This window comes from Pezoporus wallicus, unplaced genomic scaffold, assembly GCF_028554395.1.
Source record: "Pezoporus wallicus isolate ANWC-B61680 ecotype Strahan unplaced genomic scaffold, APGP_CSIRO_Pwel_v1 contig_9123, whole genome shotgun sequence".
Taxonomy (NCBI): Eukaryota; Metazoa; Chordata; class Aves; order Psittaciformes; family Psittacidae; genus Pezoporus; species Pezoporus wallicus.
This window is the reverse complement of record NW_026641571.1, coordinates 435,831-460,743: the sequence shown is the minus strand read 5'-3', so window position 1 is coordinate 460,743 and position 24,913 is coordinate 435,831. Positions and strand designations below refer to the sequence as shown.

Sequence of the window (24,913 nt, the reverse complement as noted above, 5' to 3'; positions counted from 1 at the left end):
GCTTTCCTTACCGCAGGATGCTAAAACCCTGCGGGCTGACACCCTTGGAGAGTTGAGATCAGGCTGAGGATGTGTTATAAGACTCCTGGCCTCAAAGAAATCACTCCAAATAGAGGAGAACATCATGGTGGGTTCCAAAAAGGCTGGAAATGAACCCAAAGTGAGCAGCGGTGCCAGCAGCAGGCATGGGGAATGTGGCCTCTGTGGGAGGGGGGATTTGGGGAAGGAAAAACCCGGCAGGGTTGGCCCTGCTCTTTGCTGACATTCTTTCCACTGACCGATCCCTCGGCTGGAATCTGGCCTGGAGCAGGAATAGGAGGAGATGGGAGATGGTTTCTGACGTTCCTGATGGAAAAAAACCCACCATCCCCTCTGAAGTAAAGACAAAGCTGGAGAGATGCGGTCAAAGGGTTGGGGTCAGTAGGGAAGGGAGGGGACTGATGCTCGTGCAGTGTCCATGATCGTGCCTCAGTTTCCCCATTGGGAATGTGGGAGCAATGTGCCTTTACTGGGAGATGGGTTATCCACAGGTAGAGAGGCCAGTTTGGCTAAGCCAGTGGGATCCATCCCAGCTGGGCTCCTCTGATGGGGCATGGAGCCCTTTGGGTTTGGGGCATGGAGCCCTTTGGGTTTAGTGCATAGGAGAAGCCATGAACATGGATTTTGGGCTAAAAATGCAGCTCTGGGGTAAGGGACTCAGCCAGGAACCTTCGGGAAGCTCCTGGTGGAGGAAAGTCTGGGCCTGGAGCCATCCTGCCTGTGGATCAGGGAGGAGAGATGGGCAGCAGAGTGCAGTGGCTGGTACCAGGACAGGTACTGCACAGGCAGTGCAGGAGAAAGGGCTGGACCCTGGGGTGCTCCCTGAATTGGGATGTCCCCCGTGGGGCTGGATTCCTCCCCTTCCCCACAGCTTCAGCAGGATCAGGGCTTTATGCTGCTGGAAAGATGGGGTGAGCAGGAGCGATGTGGTGGGGAGGTGGTAAAGGCTGAGCAGCAGAAGATGCTATGCCAGTGCTGGGTCCAGGTGTGGATCCGGGGTGCCGTGGGATGCAGGGGTGCAGCCATGGAGGGATGAGGGTGCCTTGGCCGTGCAGCCTGGCCATGAGGCCACCGTGGGCTCCCCCCATCCCAGCCATAACTGAAGGGACCAGGTGATGCTGGAATGCCGGGGGGGAGCTGGCAGCCACCGGCCATCCCCAGTGGCACCCCTGGGCTCAAACAAAGCCCTTATTCGCTGCCGTCCCCACTGTGCCAGCTCCCCCAGCCTCCCCCCCACCGCCCCAGCATGGTCTGGGCAGTGAAATCCCCGTTGGGGAGAGCACATGAAATCAGATGGACAAGTTTTGATGTGAGGCAGCAGCAGCTTCAGCCCGAGCTCAGGTTTCCTTTGGGTTTTCTATATTTATCTCCGTGATTTAATGCCAGCGCCGGGGTTTAAATGGCACCGAGCAGTTGGTGCGGGGAGAGGGAGCAGCCGTCCCCGAGCCGCGCACACGTCCGTCCCCGAGCTGCCCCGGTGGCCATGGAGCTCTTCGAGACCAATCCTTATTTTTTCCCGGACCAGAGGTTTTACGATGGGGAAAACTTCCTGGGCTCCCGCTTACAGGGCTACGAGGCGGCGGCATTCCCGGAGCGACCGGACGTGTCCCTGTGCCCGGAGGCAAGGGTGGCTTTGGAGGAGAAGGACTCAGCCCTACCTGAGCATTGCCCCGGGCAATGCCTGCCCTGGGCCTGCAAGGTTTGCAAGAGGAAGACGGTGTCCATGGACCGGCGGCGGGCAGCCACGCTGCGGGAGAAGCGCAGGTTGAAGAAGGTGAACGAAGCCTTCGAGGCGCTGAAGCGCAGCACCCTGCTGAACCCCAACCAGCGCCTGCCCAAGGTGGAGATCCTGCGCAGCGCCATCCAGTACATCGAGCGCCTGCAGAGCCTGCTCAGCACCCTCAACCAGCAGGAGCGGGAGCAGAGGGAGCTGCGCTTCCACCCCGCCGCTGCGCAGCCTGGGGTAAGTGTGCCCCGGGGCAGCCCTCTGGTCCCCACCAGTGCCACGGTGATGCCCCATGGGGGTGATGATGTCCCAGTGGGGTGGCACTCCATGGGGGTGATGCCCTGTGGGGGTGATGTACTATGGGGTTGTTTGCTCTATGGGGGTGTTGGTCCATGGGGGGATGCCCCATGGGGGTGATGCCTTGTGGAGGTGAGGTACTATGGGGTTGTTTGCTCTATGGGGGTGTTGGTCCATGGGGGGATGCCCCATGGGGGTGATGCCCTGTGGAGGTGAGGTACTATGGGGGTGTTTGCTCTATGGGGGTGTTGGTCTATGGGTGGATGCCCCATGGGGGTGATGCCTTGTGGAGGTGATGTACTATGGGGGTGTTTGCTCTATGGGGGTGTTGGTCTATGGGGGTGATGCCCTGTGGGGGTGATGATGTACTATGGGGGTGTTTGCTTTATGGGGCTGTTGGTCTATGGGTGGATGCCCCATGGGGGTGATGATGTCCCATGGAGGTGGCACTCTATGGGGGTGATGCCCTGTGGGGGTGATGTACTATAGGGTTGTTTGCTCTATGGAGGTGTTGGTCTAGGGGGGGATGCCCCATGGGGGTGATGACCTATGGGGGTGATGTACTATGGGGGTGTTTGCTCTATGGGGGTGTTACTCTATGAGGGGATGCCCTATGGGGGTGTTACTCTATGGGGGGATGCCCCATGGCGGTGATGCTCTGTGGAGGTGATGTACTATGGGGGTGTTTGTTCTATGGGGGTGTTGGTCTATGGGGGTGATGCCCTGTGGGGGTGATGACGTACTATGGGGGTGCTTGCTCTATGGGGGTGTTGGTCTGTGGGTGGGTGCCCCATGGGGGTGATGAAGTCCCATAGGGGTGACACTCTAAGGGGGTGATGCTCTGTGGGGGTGATGTGCTATGGGTGTGCTTGCTCTATGGGAGTGTTACTCTATGGGGGTGATCCCAAGCTCTATGGGAGTGTTACTCTATGGGGGGGATGCCCCATGGCAGTGTTGCTCTATGGGGGTGATCCCAAGCAGAGGCATTGCGGGCAGCTCTGGAGCACTGAGTCCTACTGTGGAACTAAGATGAAATAAAATGGAGTAAAATGGATAATGAAATAAACCGAGATGAAATGAAATGCAATCAAAGGAAACAAAAATCAAACCAAACCAAACTAAAACAAAGCATCTTTTAAACCAAATGAAATGAATTTAAATTTAAACAAAAGTGGAATAAAACAAAATAGCGAAGTGTAACAAACCCATGTGAGTCCTCCCCCTGCTCACAGAGAGAATCATGCTCCTGGTTTCTCCCTGTGAAGTCAAGGGGTGACACAACCCACAAAGCCTCCGACCGAAGGCCATTGAGGGGTCAGCACCCGCTGCCTCCAGCCACGCTCCATAGGGATGGGTGCTCCGGGGCTCAGCCCCACTGCCTCCTCCCCAGCCCCATCGCACCACAGGGTCTTGGTCATTGATCCAAGGTTTTGAGACCTGAATCCTGGGGTCTGGGTGTGCGCTTCCCTGTGGCTCTTTGTGTGTGGAATTGTGTTGATAGCTGCAGCTATGGATGATGCAGATATAGATATAGTTACAGATATATAGAGATGTATGGATTAGCTATCAATATGTAGAACAGATAGAGAGATAGAGAGATACAGAGATACGTATGTATATATAGATGTCAATATTGATATATAGATATAGATATAGATATACAGTTATAGATATATGGATTAGATATATATAGATTAGATACATAGATAAATAGATATATAGATAAAGATATATATCTATATCTTATATAGATATATAGATACAGATATAGATTTAGAGATATATAGTCATACAGACATAGATTTAGATTTAGATATAGATACAGATATAGAGATATACAATTAGATACAGATAAAGACATGGATATAGATGCAGATGTAGGCTTTATAAGAGGCACAGAAAAGAGGGATTCACAGAGACTCACGTCCTTTCAGATGGAAGGATTTAAGCACAAACCAGCAGTACCCAGGTAGCCCAACATTTACAGCTGAATAAACAACTGAAAAAGCCTTTTAGCTCCATCCTATACGTTCTTGGATCTTCCCAGGAGAAACCCAATGTGTGCATTTGGGTTTGACCCTGTGGATTGTAAATGTGCCCAGGCCCTCGCTGAGCACTTCCCATGTCCCTGCTGCTCCCAGCCCTCCTTTAGCTGGAAGTAAATCCAAGTGTTGATTCAGGGCTGGTGCTGCCCTGGCCTTGCAGACCCGAAGTGCCATTCCAAGGCTGCTACAAACAGTTGGGTCCCTGGGCTTGCCCCTATAAATCAGATTTGGGGTCTAACCTGAGCCAGCATCTACTTCCAGGTAAGGATGCACACAGAAGGAAAGTGAATGCAGAGCTTTGCTGAGTAACACCCTCGGTTTCCAGGCTGCCAGCTCTTCCCTCTGAAAAACCCCTTCAGCTCCAAGCCCACAAATCAAACTGCCCAAAGATGATCCCCAGGAATCCCCCTTTTCAGCCCTTATGGTTAACGAAGCATCTCCCAATGGGTCGTGGGGATGCTGAATGCTGTCGTCTCCTCAAGCCCCTTTGCAGATGGGGAGAGATGTCCCCATCTCCGCAGGGCATTGGGCTCCCTGGGGTGCTTTTGGGGCGGTTGGTGGAGTTTGGCTGGGCTGAAGAAGTGAGACCCATGGTGAACCCCTTGGCTCCCTGCAGGCGGGCAGCGAGTGTGGGTCCGGCAGCTCGTCCTGCAGCCCCGAGTGGAGCAGCCAGCTGGAGTTCAGCACCAACCCCGCAGGTAAGGTCCACCCCACCTCACCGGGCTCTGCAATGGGGGGCAGCAATTAGGGACCCACAGCCCTGGAGCAGAGCATCGCTGAGCCAAGCCCCCCAAGCAGGAGATGATCGGAGCAGAGGATAGAAGGAGCTTTGAGCTTCTCTCCCCATCCCGCTGTTGCTGGGATGGCTCCCCCCAGACTCATAAATCCTCCTGCACCTCTTTGGCTGGATGCTGAGTGAGTTCAGGCTTCTCTCACTGATTTCACCAAGAAACGTTCTCTTAGGGGGTGAGAAACTGGGCTGCATCAGCCTGGGTCCCCATCAAGGGTTCATCCATCTCCATCCCTTGGCTTACCTTTGCTGCGGTGCTGAGCATTGTTGTGCACTGAGCATCTCTGCCCCAGGCTCCCTTTCGCTCCCCATGAACCCTCTGCAGCTGCTGATTGTTTTTCCCGTTATTCCAGTGATCCCCATCCCTTCCAAATCCACACATTTATTGCTCCAGAAAGCAGAAACTTAAATCTCATTTTCCAATGGGGAATAAAACCTCAAGAAGCGGCCAGAGCTTTCGCTCCCCGTCGCCTTCTTCAGTGGGAGGTCTCATCATCCCCAATGGTGGGAGCTGGGGGCGATTCCCAACTCTATTTGTTGGGGGACCTCTGGATCTGCCCTGTGTGGAGCCAGGAGCCGTCCCCAGGCGAGTCCTCATCCCCACAGAGCCACCATCCCCTTGCTCTCCACAGATCACCTCCTGGCTGATGACACGGCAGAGGACCGCAACCTCCACTCCCTCTCCTCCATTGTGGAGAGCATCGCCGTGGAGGACGTGGCCGTGACGTTCCAGGAGGAGCAGGTCCAAAACTGAGCTGTCACCAACCCTGGCGGCTCTTCGAGCTGGTAATGGGGTGGGAATAAGATGCCAGAAGGTTCCAGCCATTGGAAAACCCATTTACCCCTTTGGCATCATGGACTGCACCACTGAGACCACTCAACTTCTTTCCCATTCCCGCTGAAACGCTCCTGCTCAGCCAGCTGAGAAAATAAGAGGGAGAGGTGGGATATGGGCAGTGCCATGGCCCCGGGTCGCACAAGGGACCCATCCAGGGCCAGTGGGTTTTGGGGGCCAACACGTGTGCTGGGTTCGCTTGCTGATTTCCTTCCAAGATGCTCTTCGACCAACGTCTCTCTGGGGCTGGTGTCTCTTTGGGCTCAGCACCACGGTGGCTTTTCTAGCAGCGCTGTGTGGAGTTGCCATTTCTTGTTTTGGGTTTTTTTTTAAGGATTATTTTTGCTAACTTATTTGGATTTTCTTTTTTTTTTTTTTTTTAAATAAAGGCATTCTTGTTTGAGTGCTCGGGGCTTCGTGCACGGCAGCGCTGCAGCCTGCACCCAGTGCTGCGCTCACCTCTGGAAGCAACGACACGAAAGAGATGTGGAGCTGTTGGAGCGAGGGCAGAGGAGGCCATGGAGATGCTGCGAGGGCTGGAGCAGCTCTGCTCTGGAGCCAGGCTGAGAGAGCTGGGCTGGGGCAGCCTGGAGAAGAGAAGGCTCCTGAAGGGGAGACCTGAGAGCAGCTCCAGTGCCTGAAGGGGCTGCAGGAAAGCTGGAGAGGGGCCTGGGACAAGGGATGTAGGGACAGGCCAAGGGGAATGGCTTGAACCTGCCCGAGGGGAGACTGAGATGAGCTCTTAGGCAGAAGCTCTTCCCTGTGAGGGTGCTGAGGCGCTGGCACAGGGTGCCCAGAGAAGCTGTGGCTGCCCCATCCCTGGCAGTGTTCAAGGCCAGGTTGGACACAGGGGCTTGGAGCAAGCTGCTCTATGGAAGGGGTCCCTGCCCGTGGCAGGGGTTGGAGCTGGAGGAGCTTTAAGGTCCCTTCAACCCAAACCAGGCCTGGGTTCTATGATTCTCTGTATCAGAAAACCCAGCTGGATCTCAATGTGGTTGCTCACTGGTGGGAACTGGATGTCCCACGGTTAAATCAGAGAGCAGTGATTTCAGTGGGGCTCAGCCCTGCACCCCAGGAACTCTTGGGGAGCTAAAGATTAATTCTGTTCTTAACTGGGGCTCTAGAAAGAAGGCTCAAGCCAGCGCTGCTTTAAAATCCTGTTTATTGGAACACACATACATCCTTTCCTGACCCGATCCAGGGTTTGGAGTCCATGCAGTACCAATAATATGACGAAAGAAATAGGGCCTCGATATAAAGGGCTCACTGACTCTTCAACTTAAAAAAATATTTAATACTGTATTAGGCAAATAATACACCGAAAAGACATGGTGACTGTAGAGCCTCTCAGGTATTGCACTTCCAGACAGCACATGATAAAGTATAAGGTCATTCCAGCCATCAATAAATATCACATCAGAAATAGGGGCCACACAAGGCAAACGTGGCATGAGGAGATGAAGAGATCCTACCCTACGGGGAAGAAATGGGAAGAGTTGGAGCCTCCTGGATAGATCCCTGCCCATAGCCTGGAGGCAGGGGGGGGAAGAGCATCTCCTCTGTACCCGGAGGGGAAAGGACGGGCATGTCCCGGGGTGGTGGGTACCCCCATTGTGTCCCCTCTCTCATGGATGCTGGGTACTGCCCCAGCCAGCAGTGAGCCCTATGGGGCGATTCCAGCCCTTCCCCATGCAGCCTCTCCCCTTGTGGCATCTGGCAGCACCCAAAACTGCAGCGCCCCGGCTGCCCACCTCTAGGCAGATGTCACCCCCTTGTCCCCACAATGGCTGGTCCCTGCTCCATCCCATGCAGCACCAACCCCAGCACTGGCTCCAGTCCCCATTGGGGCAGCTCCGTGCCCGGCAGTGTGAGGAATTTCACAAGCCTGAATCTTCCTTGGCTTCAAGTCCTGTGGGCAGCACCATCCCTGATGCCCGGGGCTCGGGTGCAGCAGCCCACGGTGTATTGGCAACATGAACCAGGCAGGAGAAAGGTTTCCAGATATCTCAGCCTGCTTTTGGGGTGTCTCTGCTGCTCCCCTGGATTGCACCACGCTTCTGCCAGCAACGGAGCAGGCACCCAGCGAGCGCATCCGCAGCCAGTGCGGGGAGAGGTGGGCAACAAGCCACAGGCAGGAGCCATGGGGAGCTGGGGGAAGCGGTGGGGTGCACAAGCAGAAGGGAGAGAATCCTTTTTGGTCCACAGCAGTGAGACTGCAGCGCCTGTTGGGCCGAGGAACATGCTGGGCTCTTGTCCTGAAAGGCAGCCAGCACGTGGCCATACGGAGAGTGGGGATGTGCTGGGAAACAAAGCAGGAAAGGCTCCATGAGGATGGTGGCTCAGCTCCACCTCAGCACCCACAGGCTGACAAATCCAGGTAGAGCAAGTAATGAATCCTAGTACAGGAAAACCATGTCCCAGGGTGCAGCAGGATCCCAGGAGCCTCCCTGAAGTGCTTGCCTATAACAACCCCAGTTGGACCCCCACATCCAGGATGGCATCCTGGGGTCCCCAGGGGAGCTGTCTGTCCAGGGATGGGACAAACCACACGCAGTTGGGATCTTGGGCATCCCTTTTGCATCATCTCAGTGTCCTGTGATGAGCCCCAGGACTGAGGTCTCCGTGGTCCTCCATGGCAAGGCAAACCTTGGTGAAGGCAGACACCCTGCCTGGGTGATGCTGGGCAGAGGCCTCGTGCTCTCCTCTTGGTCCCCATCCAGCTCTGAGGCCTCAATCCACTTACCCGGGGCCGGGCTGGTTCCCATCACGTGGACCCTCAGCAGGAATACGTCCGGACCGTGGAGGTCTCCAGCCTTGGCGACCCAGAGGCACCAACTGGAAGGGAGTCAAGGAGCAGAGCTTGCAATTAGCCCCAGGCTTCCCACCACAGCCTTTATTAGGCAGCATCTGTACACCCACATGAAGAGGAGGGTCAAAGGGAAGAGGCACGTTTGGCCACCTGGACCTGGCTGGACCTTGTGCCTCCCTGCATCTTTGGAAGGGACCAAGATACGTGGTAGAAAGGAGTTGTGTGGTGGTGGGGCAGAGCCTGGGACAGCTAAAACACACACAGCACAGACAGCAGGCGTGTCTAAGCAGGGCCCACCAGCCCTGGGAAAGTGGGTGCTCAGCAGTGCTTGGACTGAGTTGAACTGGTTAATTCAGTCCCTTTGGGGATGGCTTCCAAAATGCAGGATGGACAAGACTGACTCCTGACAGCCCCCAGTGCTACCCCAGCAGGCTCTGACCTGGATGCCCAACCCAGGATGAGTGACACACACAGAATCATAGAATGGTTAAGGTTAGAAAGGACCTTAAGATCATCTACTTCCAACCCCCTGCCATGGGCATCCCCATTTCATTCCCAATCCAGCCTTCTCCTTCATCACGGTGGACCAGCGACTGAAGCAACCCATCTACAGCTCAAGGACCACACGGATTCAGCATCACCACCAGCAGTTCTCTGTCTCTCTCCTCTCCTGGTGGCACGTCATCCCTAAAGCATTCACACCCCATGTAGACGAGGCCCTTAGTGCCATGGGTTAGTGGTGGCCTTGGCAGTGCTGGGGGGCGGTTGGACTTGATCTCGAAGGTCTTTTCCACCCCGGTTGGCTCTGAGTCAATGACTCTACATTAACCCTGTGGTGTGAGGAGGGGAGATGATGGGGGGGGGACGACACACCTACCTTCTGGGGGCATCTTCTTGGCAGGGGCGGCCGGGGGGGGCAGTGGCACCAGGCTGGTGACGCGGAAGCCGGCGGGCAGCGTCTCGGCGGAGCCGCTGAGCATGTTGATGCTGTGGACGTCCCGTGGACGGAAGCGCTTCCGCCAGGACGGGGTGCGGCGGAAGGTCTTGTCATCGCCCTGCGAGGGAAGAGCCCGTTATGGACCTTCTGAGATACCTTCTCCTACCCAGCAAGGTAAAAGGTGCCTGTACACAAACAGTGCCGAGGTGTGCGGGTGAATCGGACCAAGGACATAGGAGACCTCTCCGGGATGCCATGACATGGGCTTTAGCCTTTCCAGCTGGCCTTTCTCTCTGTCCTGCCTGCAAAGGTGCCTTGGAGGCATCAACGCACGAACCCCAGTAAAGACCCCAAGGGATGCATAACCTTGGCGAGATAATGGCATCTGGAAGCATCTGCTCTAAAGACCGTGCTCTAAAGAGAGCCCTGAACAGCTCTGCTCTCATATAGGAGAGACACAGATGAATTCCCACCTTTAGTGACTCAATATGAACAGTTTTCTGCCTGCTTTAATGGGGCTTCTCTAACCCACCAGCTTCAGCCACTGCAGATGTGCCGTGCTCACAACATCTGTGACTCTAAAAGGCAATATTAAAGCAGCAGGCAAGGAAAGCCAGGTCAGCCTATCTAAAATTCAGCCCTCTGAGCATGAGGCTTGAAATGATGCACAAGGCTCTTCCTCACCTGCATCCACAGCCTGGAAACACTTTCCCTGGGGCCTTGTCTAATAGTTTTAGCTTATTCCACTGATACTGCTCATGCAACTGCTCTAAAGAGTCCATGATGCGCTATTTGACACCACTGGACAAGGAGGGAGTTGAGCAGAGGTCCTGCCTCTCCTGTTTCCTGCACAAGAACAGGGGCTCAGCATTAACCTGACATGGGAGAGTCTTGGTACTCACATCGTCCAGCCTCCGATCCGTGCCCAAGGCGAGCAGGTTGTTGAACTCCCTCTCCAGCACTTGCCGAGCCTGAAATTAACCACAAATGAGCATTCCCCACTGATGAAAACAGTTTCCAGCCCAAGCTCCCACCCCAAGAATGAGATGAAAAAAGCCCATGCACCATCCAAGCGCTCTGCTTTGGAAGGCAGAGTTGAGCCGGTGGCCCCGGTGGAGTCCCCCCGCAGCCGTGTCCCACGCTGGGCACCCTCCTCTGAGACACCCCGAGGTGCCTCCTCTCACCTGGGTGTTCTGCGTGGGGATCTGCAGCACGAGAGCCAGGCTGTTGTGGTCGAAGTTCTCATCGAGGGCCAGGAGCGCCCCGTGCACGCCGCTCTCCACCAGGTTGTTGGCGTACTCGCGGAGCCCGATGGACTGGATCCAGTGAATGACCTGGTCGTTGGTCCACACCAACACGTCTGTGAAAGAGCGAGGGCACGTCTCAGGACCAGCTCAGACCGTGCTCTTCCTTGTGCAGGGACCTGATGGAGCTCTTTTGCACTGCCCCGGGATGAGCCTGGGACTCCCCTTGCCAAGCCAGCATCAATACCGGGTGCTCAAGCGCCAGGAGCGGCTCACTTCCATTTACCAAACCCAATGCTGAGCTAACAGGCAGAAACCAACTGTGAAAATTAATCCTAAGAACCCCCGGCTGCTGCTGTAATTAGGGGCATTATCAATAATGAGATGTAATCCAAGCAGCAGGCAGATGTGTAGGGAATCTCAGGACGGGCAGTGAGGAAGGGGAGGCTGAGCAAGCCATGTCCTCGGCATCGGAAATGGGCAGGAGATGACCCGATGATCAGAGTGGCTCTTTTCTGTCATGACACCTTCCCTCCCCATGGGGTAAAGCTGCACAAAGGCACTTGGAGCAGTCTATTGGGAAAAACTGCAGGGAGGTCCCCCCTTGGGGCAGGGTTGCTCAGAAATAAGGCTTTTATAGAATCATAGAATCATAGAATAGTTAGGATTGGAAAGGATCTTAAGATCACCTAGTTCCAACCCCCCTGCCATGGGCAGGGACACCTCACACTCAAGGCAAATGCTGTGTTAAAATAAGGGATAGGAAAAGGACCATCCCTGGGCATCTCTTGGGAGGTTTCTCATCTCCTTTTCCAGAGCTGGATGGTGCAAGGTGGCTGCTGACCTTTGATTTCGTGTTGGGTCTCTTCTCGCCTCCTCTCGAGCTCTTTGCGGTCGTAGTTGAGCCTCTTCAGGCACATGATGCCGTACTGCAGGCTGGTTCTGCAGGGACACGAGATCACCAACCCTCAGGAGGGCTCAGCACCGTGGGCCAGGTGGGTTGGAGGGACCCACTTCCCTGCTTGCCCTCCCTGTGCCTGAAGGGTGCTTTGGTTCAGGGTTGAGTCAGGACAGACACAACCCAAAGGGAAGATCTCAGCTGGAAAAGGGGAATGTCCCTCCCATGTATGGTAATTCCCAACACCATGTTCTACCTGCCTGCATTCAAATAAGGACACACTGAGCTTGGTGACTGGAGAGGGAACGGAGAACCAATGGGGATTGCTCCAGACTGGAGGAGTGTGAAGGACCTGGCAGGTCCATGGACACAGCCCCATGGGTCAGGGTTTAGCCTAGAAGTGCCACCCTCCAGCAATGGGGCTGGCCAAAATGGGGGAGCATCCCTCAAACTGCCCCATCCTGTGCTCCCTGTGCAGGCTCTGCACCCCAGGGACCTCCTGGAGGACAGGACTCACCGGTGGAAGCTGTCCACCATCTTCAAGTGCACTCTGAGATCTTTCTTGGTGAGGTGGTCCAGCATCCGCGCATCAACGAGACACTCCATGAAGTAGCTGCGATACTGTGGGAGACCCAAGCTGGGCAGCCACTCGTTGCCAATCCACTCGTGGTTCATGTCCCCATAGGCCAGTGTCTGCGGGGAAGCAAAGGGAAAAACTAGAGAGAAACCAGGGCTTGGTGGAGCTGCAGACTCCAGGAGACAAGTGACAATTCAGTGCTGCAGACTGGGGGTCACTGTCCTGAGGACCAAACCCAGGTCAGAGCAGCTTAACCCCACTTTGTGCTGAAGGGAATGGTCCTGTTGGCCATGGTCTGTGTCCCTCAAGGGGACAAGGCAGTAGCCAAAAAGCAAGTGTAGGGATAGTTGGACTTTATGACCAGCTTCATCCAGAAACAATCAAGACAAAGGTTTCAGTGCATCCCACACTGGTTTTTAAGAAGGTCAGAAATCACCAAAAGATCTACTTTATGACTTCAAAATGAAACAAAAGGTCAGTTTTGGGCAGAAAAGCATCAGTTCCTTTTCACTCTTTCACTGCAAGCTGATTCAGGGTCTGAAAATGAAATAAAATCCACCAGAAGTCATTTTAGAGTGATAAAAGCAGAAGAGATGGATCAAATCAGGGCTCTTCCCTCCCACCTTTTCCATTCAGGAAAATGATCTATATCCTGAATCTGGGACTAAAAAAAAGGTGAAAACCAAATGTCTGTCCAGCTAGAAACCCCCCATGCAGGGCAGCTGGTCACTCTTGGGTGGGGGTTTTAATACAGGCTCAGTATCTTGCAGAGGAGGTCCCAAAAGAAGTCACTCTGCCTGAAGCAGAAGGCACTGGTCCTCAGTAGCTTCAGGACCACCCTGCACTTGGAAGATGGCTCAGAGGAGCAACCATAGGGTGCAGATTCAGATACCAACAAGGATGTGCTCAATACTGATGCCCCAAGCTCATCTCCCCGGTGCCCCATGGTGTCCAGCTCTCCCTCCCATCCATATCCTCCCCACGTACCGCCACGGAGAAGGGTGACACGGGGACCTCACCTGTGCCCAGCTGCCTTCCTCTGTGTCCTAAGTGTGACACATGCAGCATGTCAATAGAAAGGACAAGTCAAATCAGTACCTGGTGGTTCTGCACCGTGAACTGAGCTATAAAGGCACAGTGGCAGACACAGGGTCATCATACATCTTTCCTGGGAAATATCACAGAGTCATAGAGCGGTTTGGGTTGGAAACACTTTGGCCTTGAACACCTTGAACACTGCCAGGGATGGAGCATTCACCACTGCTTTGGGCAACCCATTCCAGCGCCTCAGCACCCTCACAGTAAAGAACTTCTGCCTTATATCTATTCTGAACTTCCCCTGGTTCAGTTGGAACCCATCACCCCTTGTCCTATCACTGCAGTCCCTGATGAAGAGCCCCTCTCCAGCATCCTTGTAGCCCTCTTCAGACACTGGAAGCTGCTCTGAGGTCTCCACGCAGCTTCTCTTCTCCAGGCTGAACAGCCCCAGTGTTTTCAGCCTGCCTCCATACAGGAGGTGCTCCAGCCCCTGCTCATCCTCGTGTCCAGTATGGGTACCAAATGGTAACTCCTGTGTCCCCAAAGATGGATGGATGCAGACAGAAACCTAAGCTTCAGCTCATGGGTCCCAACCCCCAAGGGGAGTTTCCCAACCCAGTTTTGTAGCTATTTCCTCCCTTGTCAAGCTGTGCTGGTGTTGCTCAAGCCCACAAAACTGACCAAGGGAAAGTGTCATTTCCCTGCTGCAACTCTGAGCTCTCCTTCCCCAGAAGACTCCCGCTGGTTGCAGGTCTGTGCTACCCAACCAGCAGGCAAAAGCTGCACTGAAATGCCCCAATTCACACAACAACAAACCCAAAATGCTGCCCCTGCTCTGAGACAGGCACATGGGGTCTTTTAAACCCCAGAGAGGGGAGCATGGCTACGTGTCTCCAAAGGAACCAGAGGTTTTGGGAGCACAGCCACATCCCACCGAGGGACCCCAAGCTGTCAGGGGACAGACAGTGGGGACAATGTTTGGGTGTCAATGAGAGATCCCACAGTGGCTTTTCTGGGTGCAGAATGATCAATGCAGGACTCAATCTCATGCATCTGTCTTGGGTTTTGTCTTTCACTTCTCTAACTCACAACTCACAGCCAAGCCACTCTAGAAACCCACAGGGGCAAAGGCAAACCCATCTGATGGGTTTTAAGGCACTTTTAGAACTCGTTGGCTATTAAAGGTTGAAAGATGGTTTCCAAGCAGCTGCGTGGTGCTGGCCAAGAGCTGACACATGAGATGCAGCAGAGATCTCCTTCCCCTCCAGGGTGAGCGTGTTAACGCACCCGGAGCTCGGCGCAGTAACCGATACGCCGGGCAGCCTCACCGTCTTGGTGGAAGTTGCCAGGTTCTCCATCTCCTCGTGGGTGACCCAGACGTTTCCAGAGGACTGCAGGGAAAAGAGAGGAGAGGTCAGGATAAACCCCATAGAGCCGTGCCCTCATTCCCAACCGCGCTGGAGCCAAGCCCGGTGCAGGCTGATGGAGGATTGGGCCATCCTTGTGCTTGGAGCCGTACTGGGGACATCTCGCAGCCTCCTTGCAGCTCAGGCTGGTGGCATCCCGCTGCCCATGGCAGCCACAGAGAGCACAGCAAGGCCCTTTGGCTGCCTTTATACTTCGGTGTTAAGCTCACAGAGCCCGCAGGCTTGTCTCTATGAGCTGTGACCCTAGCCATGGCCATCTGAGGGGGACACAGCACGCTTGGGGGCTTTCTTTTTGCTGGCTGCATTGCTACAGATGCTTCTTGGCATTACTGGGGCACTGTTAAGCCCTCAAGGGGTTTGGGAACCAGCAAAAGACATGATCCCTCCATCCTCTCCATGCCCTATCCAGGGATCTCCAGTTGCCCTGACTTGCCCCAGGGATTTCACACAGTCCCAGGAAAAGGCTTGAGTTGCAATGACTGAGGCTGTGCACAGCCAGCCCTGTGAGTCACACACGTGCTGGCTGGCTGGGTTTTTCCTCTCCAGGGAAGCACCCCCTGAGCTTTGCTCTTTGCAGGCTGCTCAACAGGGCCAGCCTCTTGCTGACAGCCTCTGAGAGCAAGGACAAGAGCATCTGCTGCTGCCTCAGGACAGGAAAGCGCTTCACACTCAATGGCCACCAATGGTCTCTGTGCTTAAGGCCGAGCGCCTGGTGGTTTGACTGGTCCATGAGGGAACATCACACCCTCCATGGCCGTGCCTGCCTGACTCCCTGGTGGCCAACGGAGCAGCACTTACGGTGCGGGAGGTGGGTGGTGCCGAGGGGCTGGTGAGTGAGACCATCTCCTGGATGGCCAGCCGCAGCTTGAGGCGATGCAGAGCGTTGCTGATGCCGATCTCCCGCTGGATCTCCGTGTCGGACAGGGCTGACATGATGGCTCCGCTCTTCACGTTGGCTCGGCAAGCGGCGACGTACCAGGCTGGCATCCCCACCCAGAGCTGCACAATGGGGCACAGCCAGTGACTGCATGGGTCACCTCCCCTGACCCCCCTGCCCTCCTGTTTGAGTCATAGAATCATGGAATGGGTTGGGTTGGAAGGGACCTTAAAGCTCCTCCGGCTCCAACCCCTGCCACGGGCAGGGACCCCTTCCACTGGAGCAGCTTGCTCCAAGCCCCTGTGTCCAACCTGGCCTTGAACACTGCCAGGGATGGGGCAGCCACAGCTTCTCTGGGCACCCAGTGCCTCAGCACCCTCACAGGGAAGAGCTTCTGTCTTAGATCTAACCTAGTATCAAAGCTGAAGAGCCTCATGGGGTTCCTTTTCTGTTGCACAGATGGCACGTGGGCAGCCCAGCATCGCTAGATCTGATGGATGCAGCACCCACTGAGGATTTCAGCTCACAGCTCTACTCAAACCACAACTCAATGGAATATGTGAGGGATCTGGGGATCTGCTCTGCACCCCCAGGTTCTGCAACCACCAACCACGTGCATGGACCAAGCATGGTGGCACTGTGGTTGCTGTACCACTGCCAGGGGAGCACACTACAGACCAGCAGTATCTGCAAAGCCATCAGTGCCTGGAGACGATGCACGGGCACGCTCTGCCTTACCTCCAGCCAGGAGACAACAGTGGGGCCATCCCAGTGAGCAAAGGGCAATCCTTTCCTCCGAGCCTCTTCCAGGAGTTCATGCCTGGAGGGAACAGAAGCAGAGTGATTCACTGATCACTTGTAGGGAAGGAAGCAGCTCTTGAAAGGGAATAGGCCATGGGAGCTAAGAACCAGCTGGTAGCACAGCACTACAGGAGCTAACGGGGCTCAAGAGAGGGTGAAGATGAGAAGTCTTTCCAACAATTCCCATTCATGGCTTCTTGGCCATCGGGCAGGACATTTCCTTGCTGGGACGGGGAAGGAGGTTCACTCACTTCTTCCGCATGCGACGATCCTTCTCGGCCTGAGCACCCAACTTGCCAAGCCCCAGAGGGTCCTGCATGCCCACCTCCATGTCAGTCAGCAGCACTGTTGGCCAAGCAAGACACCCTTGGGTCAATGTGACGTCCCCTGGGTGAGCATGACATCCCCAGGGCTAGAGTGGGCAACGTCACAGCTCCCATCCCAGGTTGCTGGGGATGTACAGGGGGTGACAGTCTCCGTTTCCAACCCACCCTCACAGCCCCCCTGCATCCCTGGATAGCTCCAGGGGATCCCAGCCTGCCATCCCTCCCATTTCAAAATGCTCAACATCAAAGCAGTGAAGGACTTAGGAGTGGAAAAGCAGCTCCTACCAATGGGCTCTGCAAAATCAAGAAGGTCCTATGGGGAGGGAAGCAGATTTGGGGACATTAAAGATAAGACACAGTGATGGGGGGTCACTATCCTCACCGCAGCTCTTGCAGAGCATCACGAGTGATACCATGCTCAGGCCAGAAATGGCCAAAAGGCAGAAGCTCCAGGACCCAACTGCCCAGAGCCAGTGGTCCCAATATCCTCAGAGCAGCAGGGGTGCCCCTGCTCCTCCACTGGTCACCCCAACAGCACCCCGATGCCAGAGAGGGCCAGGAGCCCGGCACGCGCAGGAATGGGGCTGCTCACGGACCCTGCCCTGTGGCCCCTTCTCTGCTCAGCTGGATCAAACGACCCTTCTCCTTTTTCCCAAACAAGCGCCCGATGGAGGATTTGATCCCCTTCCTCTTGGAGCCCTTGTGCAAGGAGTCCTGGCTGCTGTTGCTGCTGGGGTTGCTGGCCTGCTCCTCCAGCGAGCTGGGGATGGAGGAGGGAGAGGAACAGCAAAGCCTTCAGGTTATTCCCGAGCAGAGCACAAGCCCATGGCCAACCCCAGCCCTCCCCACAGTCCCACGTAAATCCTCAAACCGACAGAGCAAGCACTGCTGAGAGACCTGAAGATGCTCCACGTACCTCTTCCCATCCTCCTGGCTGAGCGCAGGGTGGCCCAGCTTCTCCAGCCGCAGTGTTCTGGGTGAGGATGGGGGGGACGTCTCGCATTTGATGGTGGTTTTATCCTCTCGGCTTTCATCCCGAGCTGCAGGGGACTGAACAGGCAGAGAAGCGATGAGGCTGGGTGGCCAAAGTCCAACTCCATCCTTGCCCTGCTGCCTGCCTCTCTCTTGCTCCACGGAGGCATGGCCAAAAGAGCCACGAGAGCCCTGAGGCTTTGCCACGCTCCAGGATTGGCCTCAACTAGAGCTGTGGCAACGGCTTGAGATGCCCAAACAGATGGGGAGGATGTGGCCGTATGGCCAAGATCCTGGGAAGAGGAAGGAGAGGGGATGCAGCCCCGTGGTCCAGGTCAGTGCGTGAGGACAGAAGCTGCTGGCCCTCAGCAGAGGGCTCTGAGGAGCACAGATGGGAATGTCCCAAAGACACCCAGTCGCCAGAGGGGACACACAACGTTTGAGGACCCAGTGGCTTTTCTGAACCTCCCCATGTCCTGCCAGACCCCCCAGGCTGCCAGCCAGCGCATCTCCAAGCACCTTATGGGATCCCCAAGATCCTCCTGCTGAATCCCTGGGGTCCCCAGCTCCATCCCGCGCCTGCTGCACCCTGACCTGGTGTGGACAAAGCCAGGAGCAGGCTGGAAAAGGGGCTTGGACAAAAACCAACGGGATGGGAGCCACTCACTAGCAGTTTCCTCCGGTGCTTCCTCAAGTCGCTGGGCTGATTGCAAGGGGGAAAGCGAGAGAGACACAGAAAGGGGGGCAGTTAATGGAGAAACCCCCCCGCCCCACCCCAGGGCCAGGCACCCCCATCCCAGAGCCCATCCCAGAGCCGTGCGGGTGCCGAGGCACCGCTCCCACCCCAGCAGCCACCCGCATGCCCCGTCCAAGCCCCACGTCCACCCCACTCCTCCTCCTCACCAACGTCATGATCCCCATGCGGTCGAGGTCCTGAGCGGCGCTGCGGGAGGACAGCTTCGGGGTGGAGCGGCCGCTGAGCGGGGGGGACGAGCTGGCCAGGGACAGGGCTGTCAGCGAGGTGGGGATGGAAGCCCTCTTGCAGAGCTGGGTGAGGTTGAGCCCCTCCATGCTGCCGCTCGTGACGCGCGTCTCCAGCTCCTCGGCGCGGAGCTCGGTGGATTCCTTCTCCTCTTGGATCATCCTGGGGGAGCAGCAGGGTTCAGGGCTCTTGGCTCCTCACCTCGCCAGCCACCGCATCCCACTGCCCGGGGGAGATGCACCTTGGGTGCTGTGACTCAAGCCCCTGAGCTCCAGGAATAGTAGGAGCAGGATCCTTATACCGACCCATCAGGATCCACATAAACCATGTGCAGGATGTGGAGCCATTTCCCTGGCTGAAGCTGGACCAAGATCTCAATTTTAGGGCATCCGAGCCTCCTCCCACTGCCTGGAAGTTTGATGCCTCTGCAGCCCCTTCAGAGCAAGGCAGTGGTGGGTTTTGCCCATGGTCATTACCTTATCTCCTCGTTGATGGCATCCAGCTGCTCTTGGAGCATCATGGCCAACGTCTGGGCATCCGAGTGCCCACCAGGGGAGAGCACATCCATGGAGCTGAAAAGTGTCTCACGGTCATCCTCATCCACATCAGAGATCTCCGGGTCGCTGTCGAAGGCGTGAGGCCCCGTGGCCAGGACACTGCCAGCTTGAGCCTGCTCCCAGTCCTGGAGGGAACAAGATCCACTGGTCCTACATGGCACTCCATGCCTCCAGAAGCCAAACTGGAGAGCTCCACACACCAGTTACAACTCAATGCAACCTCAATGGGAAAAACCCTTCCTACCATGCTATCCCCAAGGGCAGGAGACTGGCATGCAAGGCAGGAGGAGACCCCAAGCCCAACGTGACCCCATGAAGATGGGTTACCTTGGCTGGCTCCTCTCGCCGGGCAGCGAATCGGCCCTTCTGTGCCCGAGGCAGACCTGGGGCTGTCCCAAAGGGCTCAGCGGGGCCGTGGACCACAGCACTCAGTGGGAAGCGCAGGTCCGTGGCACTGCCCATATGGGACCTGTGGACAGAGAGCCCTGTTGCAGACACTGCTCCATGCAGGGATGCCCTCATCCCCAGGCTGCTCCCCTTGCAGCCCAGGCTGGCTGAGGACAGAGGAGGAGGATGAGGCCACCCTGGCATGTCCACCCCAGTGATGCCTGCCTGTTCTGCATCTCCTGCCAGGTTGGATGTGGCTTGGAGCAAGCTGCTCTAGTGGAAGGTGTCCCTGCCCGTGGCAGGGGGTTGGAACTGGATGAGCTTTTGGGTCCCTTCCAACTCAAACCACTCTGGGATTCTATAAATGATGCAAACCCAAGGCTCCAGAAAAAGGTGCCCCATTCCCCCCATGCTCGCCCTGGAGATGTGCTCACAGATTGTAGGAAGCTCAGCCCTGGGCCCTGCCCTGCTGCTACCTCCCCCTTCTCTGCAGTACCCACCAGGGCATGCAGCCAGCCATGGAGAAAACCACCCTGTGCAGTGGGTCTGCTGTGAAGCCGTGGGCTGAGTAGTCCCCTCCTGTCCTTCCCTCTCGAGAACAGCTTGCACCTCGCATGTACAGCACGTCTTGTGCCTGCCTTCTCCATCCCCGTGCTCCAGAACAGGGGCCATCCAGGGAGCTTTTCTCCTCCTTTTTATGTTTTCTTTAATATTTTCATGTTAAAAATGTTGAATAAAATCCCGTTTGAAACAGATCTTCCAAGTGCAGGGCCACGGGCATCATTTGGGATCTTCCAGCAGAAACTGCCTGGCACTTCCTCATCGTCCTCCATGCCCAGGCTGGTGCTTGGGAGCAGGTCCCCATGCCAGGGAGAGCAACACAGCAGCTATGGGACATGAGGGCCACTCTTTGCCACCCGTGGTCCTCGATGCATATCTCCGTGTTGCCTGGTTGCTCCTCCTCACCCTGAACACCCAACCCCACAGCTGAGCCCAGCGCCTTCCCAGAGCACGGGGTCATCATTCCCTATGGGCATTGCTACAGGAAGCACGAGGGGGTTTCGATGTAGGAGGACAACAGCAGCTGCCCAAGGCAGACCAGTGGTTACCAGCACGGTGGCTCTGCTTTGCGGTGCCTCCCTGCCCCAGCATCCTCCCAAGGCCAGACAAAGGCACTGACAGGAGCAGCTCTGCTTGGCGTCAGCTTGGTGTCTGCACACGAAGGCACAGCCCAAGTTTCAAGGGGATTTAAGCTGTGGAGCCATTGACAAGCTGCTCCTGAGCTAAAACCAGAGAAAGGCGCCTCAGACAAAAGCTGACATTTCAGCGGGGGGATTACTCTGCCCTCTGTAACTCAAGCTGTCTGCTGCTATTTCCTCCCAGAAACAAAGCTAAACACAAATGTCCATCTTGTTCTTACAACCCCACATAAAGAGGTCCCACACATGCTCCTCTGGCACTCAGCTACCCTCCGGCCTCACAGACTCTCCCTCACTCTCCCTCTTTCTTCTATCCACAACAGATACGATGCTCAGGAGAGGATGCTGTGTCCCAGGCGGCCGCAGTAGCACACTTTGCTGTCACCCTCCTATTCTAGCCCCCTGCTTTAGCCAGTGCTGGGGGCTGGGGCCTGAGGCACTCACCTCTCTTCCTGGTGCTCTGGGCTGCTCCCCATCTCCCAGATGACTTTAAGTGAAAGGGCAGGGGGGGACCATTGTGGAAAAGAGGGGTAAAAAAGGGGGGTTCATTCTTCTTTGCCTGCAACACCTCAAATGAGCTTCTCCTTCTCCATCCCCAGCACACCACAAGGGGAAAGGTGCTTGGTGAACACCCAGCTTTCATAGAGAATTAAGCCCTAAGTCCTTTGTGCAGAAAAAGAAACGACGCCCAGTGGGTTTTTGCCCTTAAAAGAGCAACTTTTGGACTGTTCAGTTGGGCTGGGCTATTCTCAACAGTCTGTGTCCCACGGTGGGGACAGCAGAGCCAGAGCTGTCCCTGCTGCACGAACCACCCTGCAGCTTGGTGAAACCAGACGTGCTTGATGCCATCAGCATTTTGGGGCCAAAGCCAGGGGTGCAGGGTGCAAGCAGAGGCTGGTGGGGTTCTGCCCTTACCTTGTGTGCACGCTCTCCACGAACGTCCCACTTCTGGTCTTGAGCTGATCAACCTCCAGCCTCAGTTTGTCAATCTCATCAGACAACCGCCGCTGTTCGGGGTGAGACAAGAGACACGGGTTGGTTTTGCTCTGACTCTGAGGAGCAGCCAGGCTTGGGGCAATCCACGTCCTTAGCTATTCCCAGGTTTCTATTTCCTTTCAAAACCCCCATCCCAGGTTTAAAGCACCTTTGGCACATCGGGAAAGAAACAGCTCATGCAGGCGACAGTGAATGGCGATGCTGGGGTGATGCCGCGAAGGGAGGAAGTGACCACAGGCCAGACAGACAGACACACGCGTGCTCGAAGCGATGCTGCTTTGAGAGATGAAGGAAGATCAGTCCCACTGGGATGCTCTGGGTTTGCTCCACACTGCATGTGCGGGGCCAGCAGTGAGGGATCAGTTGGCCAAATGGGCTGCTGGTCCTGTCTCTCCTGCTGCCAGTCCCATCCTCACAGGAACCTGTGCCTGCACTACGTGGCTGTGCTGTCCTACAGGAGATGTGAGTGGGAAGGGAGGCAGGGAGATGGATCTTCCAGGCCAGCAGGATCCAGTCCCAGGGACAAACAGGCTGAACCAGGGTGCGCAAAGTGCAGGCAGCATCATGAAGGTCTTGGAGCTTTGCCTCTGCCTGGAGCCAGCCCTAACCCAGCAGCCATGGCTGGGAAGCACGAGCAGTGCCCACATTGGGATGCTGGAAGCATCTGGGAGAGCAAGGCCCTGGGCAAGGGGGAAATCAACCATGCATGAAACACAGGGCATATCCCAAAAACTCCCATTGCTTCAAAAAGCAGTAACCCTCCAGCTTTCCAGCACAGGCCAACGTGGTGGACTCGTGTTGCAGACCCTACGTGGATGCTTTATCTGAGAGCAAGGAAGATGTGAAGACCTACAGGGCCTTCTGCAAGCTGGGCATGGAGCAGATCTTCCCCCAGCTGGAGTGAGGGGGTTGAGAAAGCCTCAGGAGCGAAGGGGACGTGGCTGCCTGAGGTGAAGCCATCCCAGCCTCGCTGCTGTCCTCAGGGAGTTGGGGATGGATGAACGGGATAGAAACATGGAGATGGGACTGAACATGCCTGTCAGGGGACTGAACCGGGGGTCTCCAGAGGGGTGGGGGGCAGCTTCCATCCATTCCCTTAGTTTGGGGCCTCCTGCTGCTGGGTGCTTTGGGATCCCAGCACCTCCAAAACTAGGGACTTAAGGAGCCAGGACTGCCACTAGCTGGGGATTAGGAGCGAGGAAGCGCAGTCACTGGGTCAGGCTCCCTGCAACCGCATTTACCTTGTCGTGCTGGTGCTCTTCTATCTGCTTTTGGGTATTTTCCAGCTCTTGTAACAAAGTGTTCTTTGGAAAACGAAACAAAAGAAAAGGGAACAAAAACAGGAAAGAAAAAGAGAGACCATTTAGGAAACGGCCTCCTGGGAATGGCCAGCATGGGACCACCTGGCACGAAGGACAGCGATGGCCACCGAGCATCTCCTCACCTACCTGGGAATGGCTCTGCTCTGCAAACCCCCTGCTCCTCAAGCAGGGCTGCCCTCACTCAGCTCCTGCCCCACACCAGCACCATGCTATGGCCACAGCGGGCACATGGTGATTAGAGATTTGAAGGACAGGGCTTCAACATTAGGAAATGCATCTGAGAGGAGATGAACTCCTTGAGCTGGATCAAGGGCAAAAATGCCCTCTACATCTAAGCTAGCGAATAAGCAGGGGGAAAAGCAGATGTGTTTGCAGCTACCTGATCTAGTGCTCTTTTTTGGATCACTTTTGCCTGCAAAGACCTGGATAAGCTCTGGGTGAGCCAGTGCCAGCAGCAGGAGCAGATGATGCGCCACCACTCTGGTCCTTGTTGTTTGCTGGGCTGGAAATTTGGACTCAGCCCCATGTGTTAGGTCCTGCTCTTTACCCGGAGCCGCTCAGACCTATCTGCTCAATGCCTGGACACGTTGGCACAGCCACATCTGGTTCGGGACAGGAGCTGCAGAGCAGCAGGAGAGACAGACCCAGTCCTGGAGGCATCAGCTGGGGGATGCAAGCCCTCTGTGCTCTGACTCACTAAGGGGAGCCTGGTCCCTGCAGGAACCCAAAAAGAGGTGAATTATCAAGGCCTGACCTCCCACTGGCACTGGGAGGTTCATCCTTGCTCTGAGCTATCTGCTCTCCCAGCTAATCGCATTCATGCTGGGAAGCAGCAGCAACTCCAGCTGGCTCCTCAAAGGAAAGCCCAGTGCCCCAGGGTGGGAGCTGGGAGCTGCTCATGGGCTCTTCCCTGGCTTGGAGCAGGCAGAGCAGTTTGGGCTGTAGACAGGGAGGTTTGAAGGCAGCATGTGGAGGGGATGGGCAGGTGGGAGAGGATGAACACTGCATTTTTCACCTGCAAAATGCAGCAGGGTTTTGCTTGACCAGCCAGAAGAGACACAGGGAAGTGAGTGAGTGGAGCAGGACAAATCCTGTTGCTGTTGGAGGTGGAAGGCAGTGGCAGTGTTGGGTGTGATGCAGGGCACACTTCCTGGCGCTCCCACTGGCCCCAGCGCCCAGCTGGAATCCTGCATGGGATCATCTGTCCACCCCTGCATGGGACCATTTCTACACCCCTGCATGGGACCATCTCTCCACCCCTGCATGGGACCATCTCTCCATCCCTGCATGGGACCATTTCTCCATCCCTGCATGGGACCATCTCTCCACCCCTGCATGGGACCATCTCTCCATCCCTGCATGGGACCATTTCTCCATCCCTGCATGGGACCATCTCTCCATCCCTGCATGGGACCATTTCTCCATCCCTGCATGGGACCATCTCTCCACCCCTGCATGGGACCATTTCTCCATCCCTGCATGGGACCATCTCTCCACCCCTGCATGGGACCATTTCTCCATCCCTGCATGGGACCATCTCTCCACCCCTGCATGGGACCATCTCTCCATCCCTGCACGGGACCATCTCTCCACCCCTGCATGGGACCATCTCTCCACCCCTGCATGGGACCATCTCTCCATCCCTGCATGGGACCATCTCTCCACCCCTGCACGGGACCATCTCTCCACCCCTGCATGGGACCATCTCTCCACCCCTGCACGGGACCATCTCTCCATCCCTGCATGGGACCATCTCTCCATCCCTGCACGGGACCATCTCTCCATCCCTGCACGGGACCATCTCTCCATCCCTGCATGGGACCATCTCTCCA

At 56.0% G+C, this 24,913-nt stretch overlaps 2 protein-coding genes across 4 annotated transcripts in view; one reads left to right on the top strand and one right to left on the bottom strand.

The window, feature by feature from the left end:
• Positions 1-1,522: 1,522 nt before the first annotated feature.
• Positions 1,523-6,055, top strand: MYOG (myogenin). Its single transcript, XM_057424479.1, has 3 exons — positions 1,523-2,002; positions 4,724-4,805; positions 5,530-6,055. Exons 1-3 carry the CDS (start codon positions 1,523-1,525, stop codon positions 5,649-5,651), a joined length of 684 nt encoding a protein of 227 aa, XP_057280462.1. The 3' UTR covers positions 5,652-6,055.
• An 822-nt stretch (positions 6,056-6,877) lies between these two features.
• The window catches only part of PPFIA4 (PTPRF interacting protein alpha 4), a 30,720-nt gene continuing 12,684 nt past the window's right edge, over positions 6,878-24,913 (bottom strand). Inside the window, exons 11-30 of one of the 3 annotated variants that reach the window (XM_057424444.1) lie at positions 23,001-23,063; positions 21,679-21,770; positions 19,505-19,646; positions 19,097-19,302; positions 18,542-18,782; positions 18,306-18,341; positions 17,583-17,716; positions 17,263-17,426; positions 16,592-16,685; positions 16,278-16,359; positions 15,461-15,661; positions 14,564-14,626; positions 13,217-13,243; positions 12,138-12,313; positions 11,567-11,664; positions 10,663-10,838; positions 10,381-10,449; positions 9,419-9,596; positions 8,476-8,567; positions 6,878-8,031 (exon numbers count right to left, since the gene is read on the bottom strand). In XM_057424444.1, coding sequence (XP_057280427.1) covers positions 8,509-8,567; positions 9,419-9,596; positions 10,381-10,449; positions 10,663-10,838; positions 11,567-11,664; positions 12,138-12,313; positions 13,217-13,243; positions 14,564-14,626; positions 15,461-15,661; positions 16,278-16,359; positions 16,592-16,685; positions 17,263-17,426; positions 17,583-17,716; positions 18,306-18,341; positions 18,542-18,782; positions 19,097-19,302; positions 19,505-19,646; positions 21,679-21,770; positions 23,001-23,063 — 2,301 coding nt within the window. In that variant the 3' untranslated portion in view covers positions 6,878-8,031; positions 8,476-8,508. The remainder of the gene's footprint in view (positions 8,032-8,475; positions 8,568-9,418; positions 9,597-10,380; positions 10,450-10,662; positions 10,839-11,566; positions 11,665-12,137; positions 12,314-13,216; positions 13,244-14,563; positions 14,627-15,460; positions 15,662-16,277; positions 16,360-16,591; positions 16,686-17,262; positions 17,427-17,582; positions 17,717-18,305; positions 18,342-18,541; positions 18,783-19,096; positions 19,303-19,504; positions 19,647-21,678; positions 21,771-23,000; positions 23,064-24,913) is intronic. The other 2 variants (XM_057424445.1, XM_057424446.1) reach the window with 2 other exon arrangements.

Coding starts and splice junctions, on each gene's coding strand:
- MYOG (XM_057424479.1), top strand. CDS start 1,523: ATGGAGCTCTTCGAGACCAATCCTTATTTTTTCCCGGACCAGAGGTTT. Junction 2,003..4,723: donor CCGCCGCTGCGCAGCCTGGG/GTAAGTGTGCCC, acceptor GGCTCCCTGCAG/GCGGGCAGCGAGTGTGGGTC. Junction 4,806..5,529: donor GTTCAGCACCAACCCCGCAG/GTAAGGTCCACC, acceptor TGCTCTCCACAG/ATCACCTCCTGGCTGATGAC.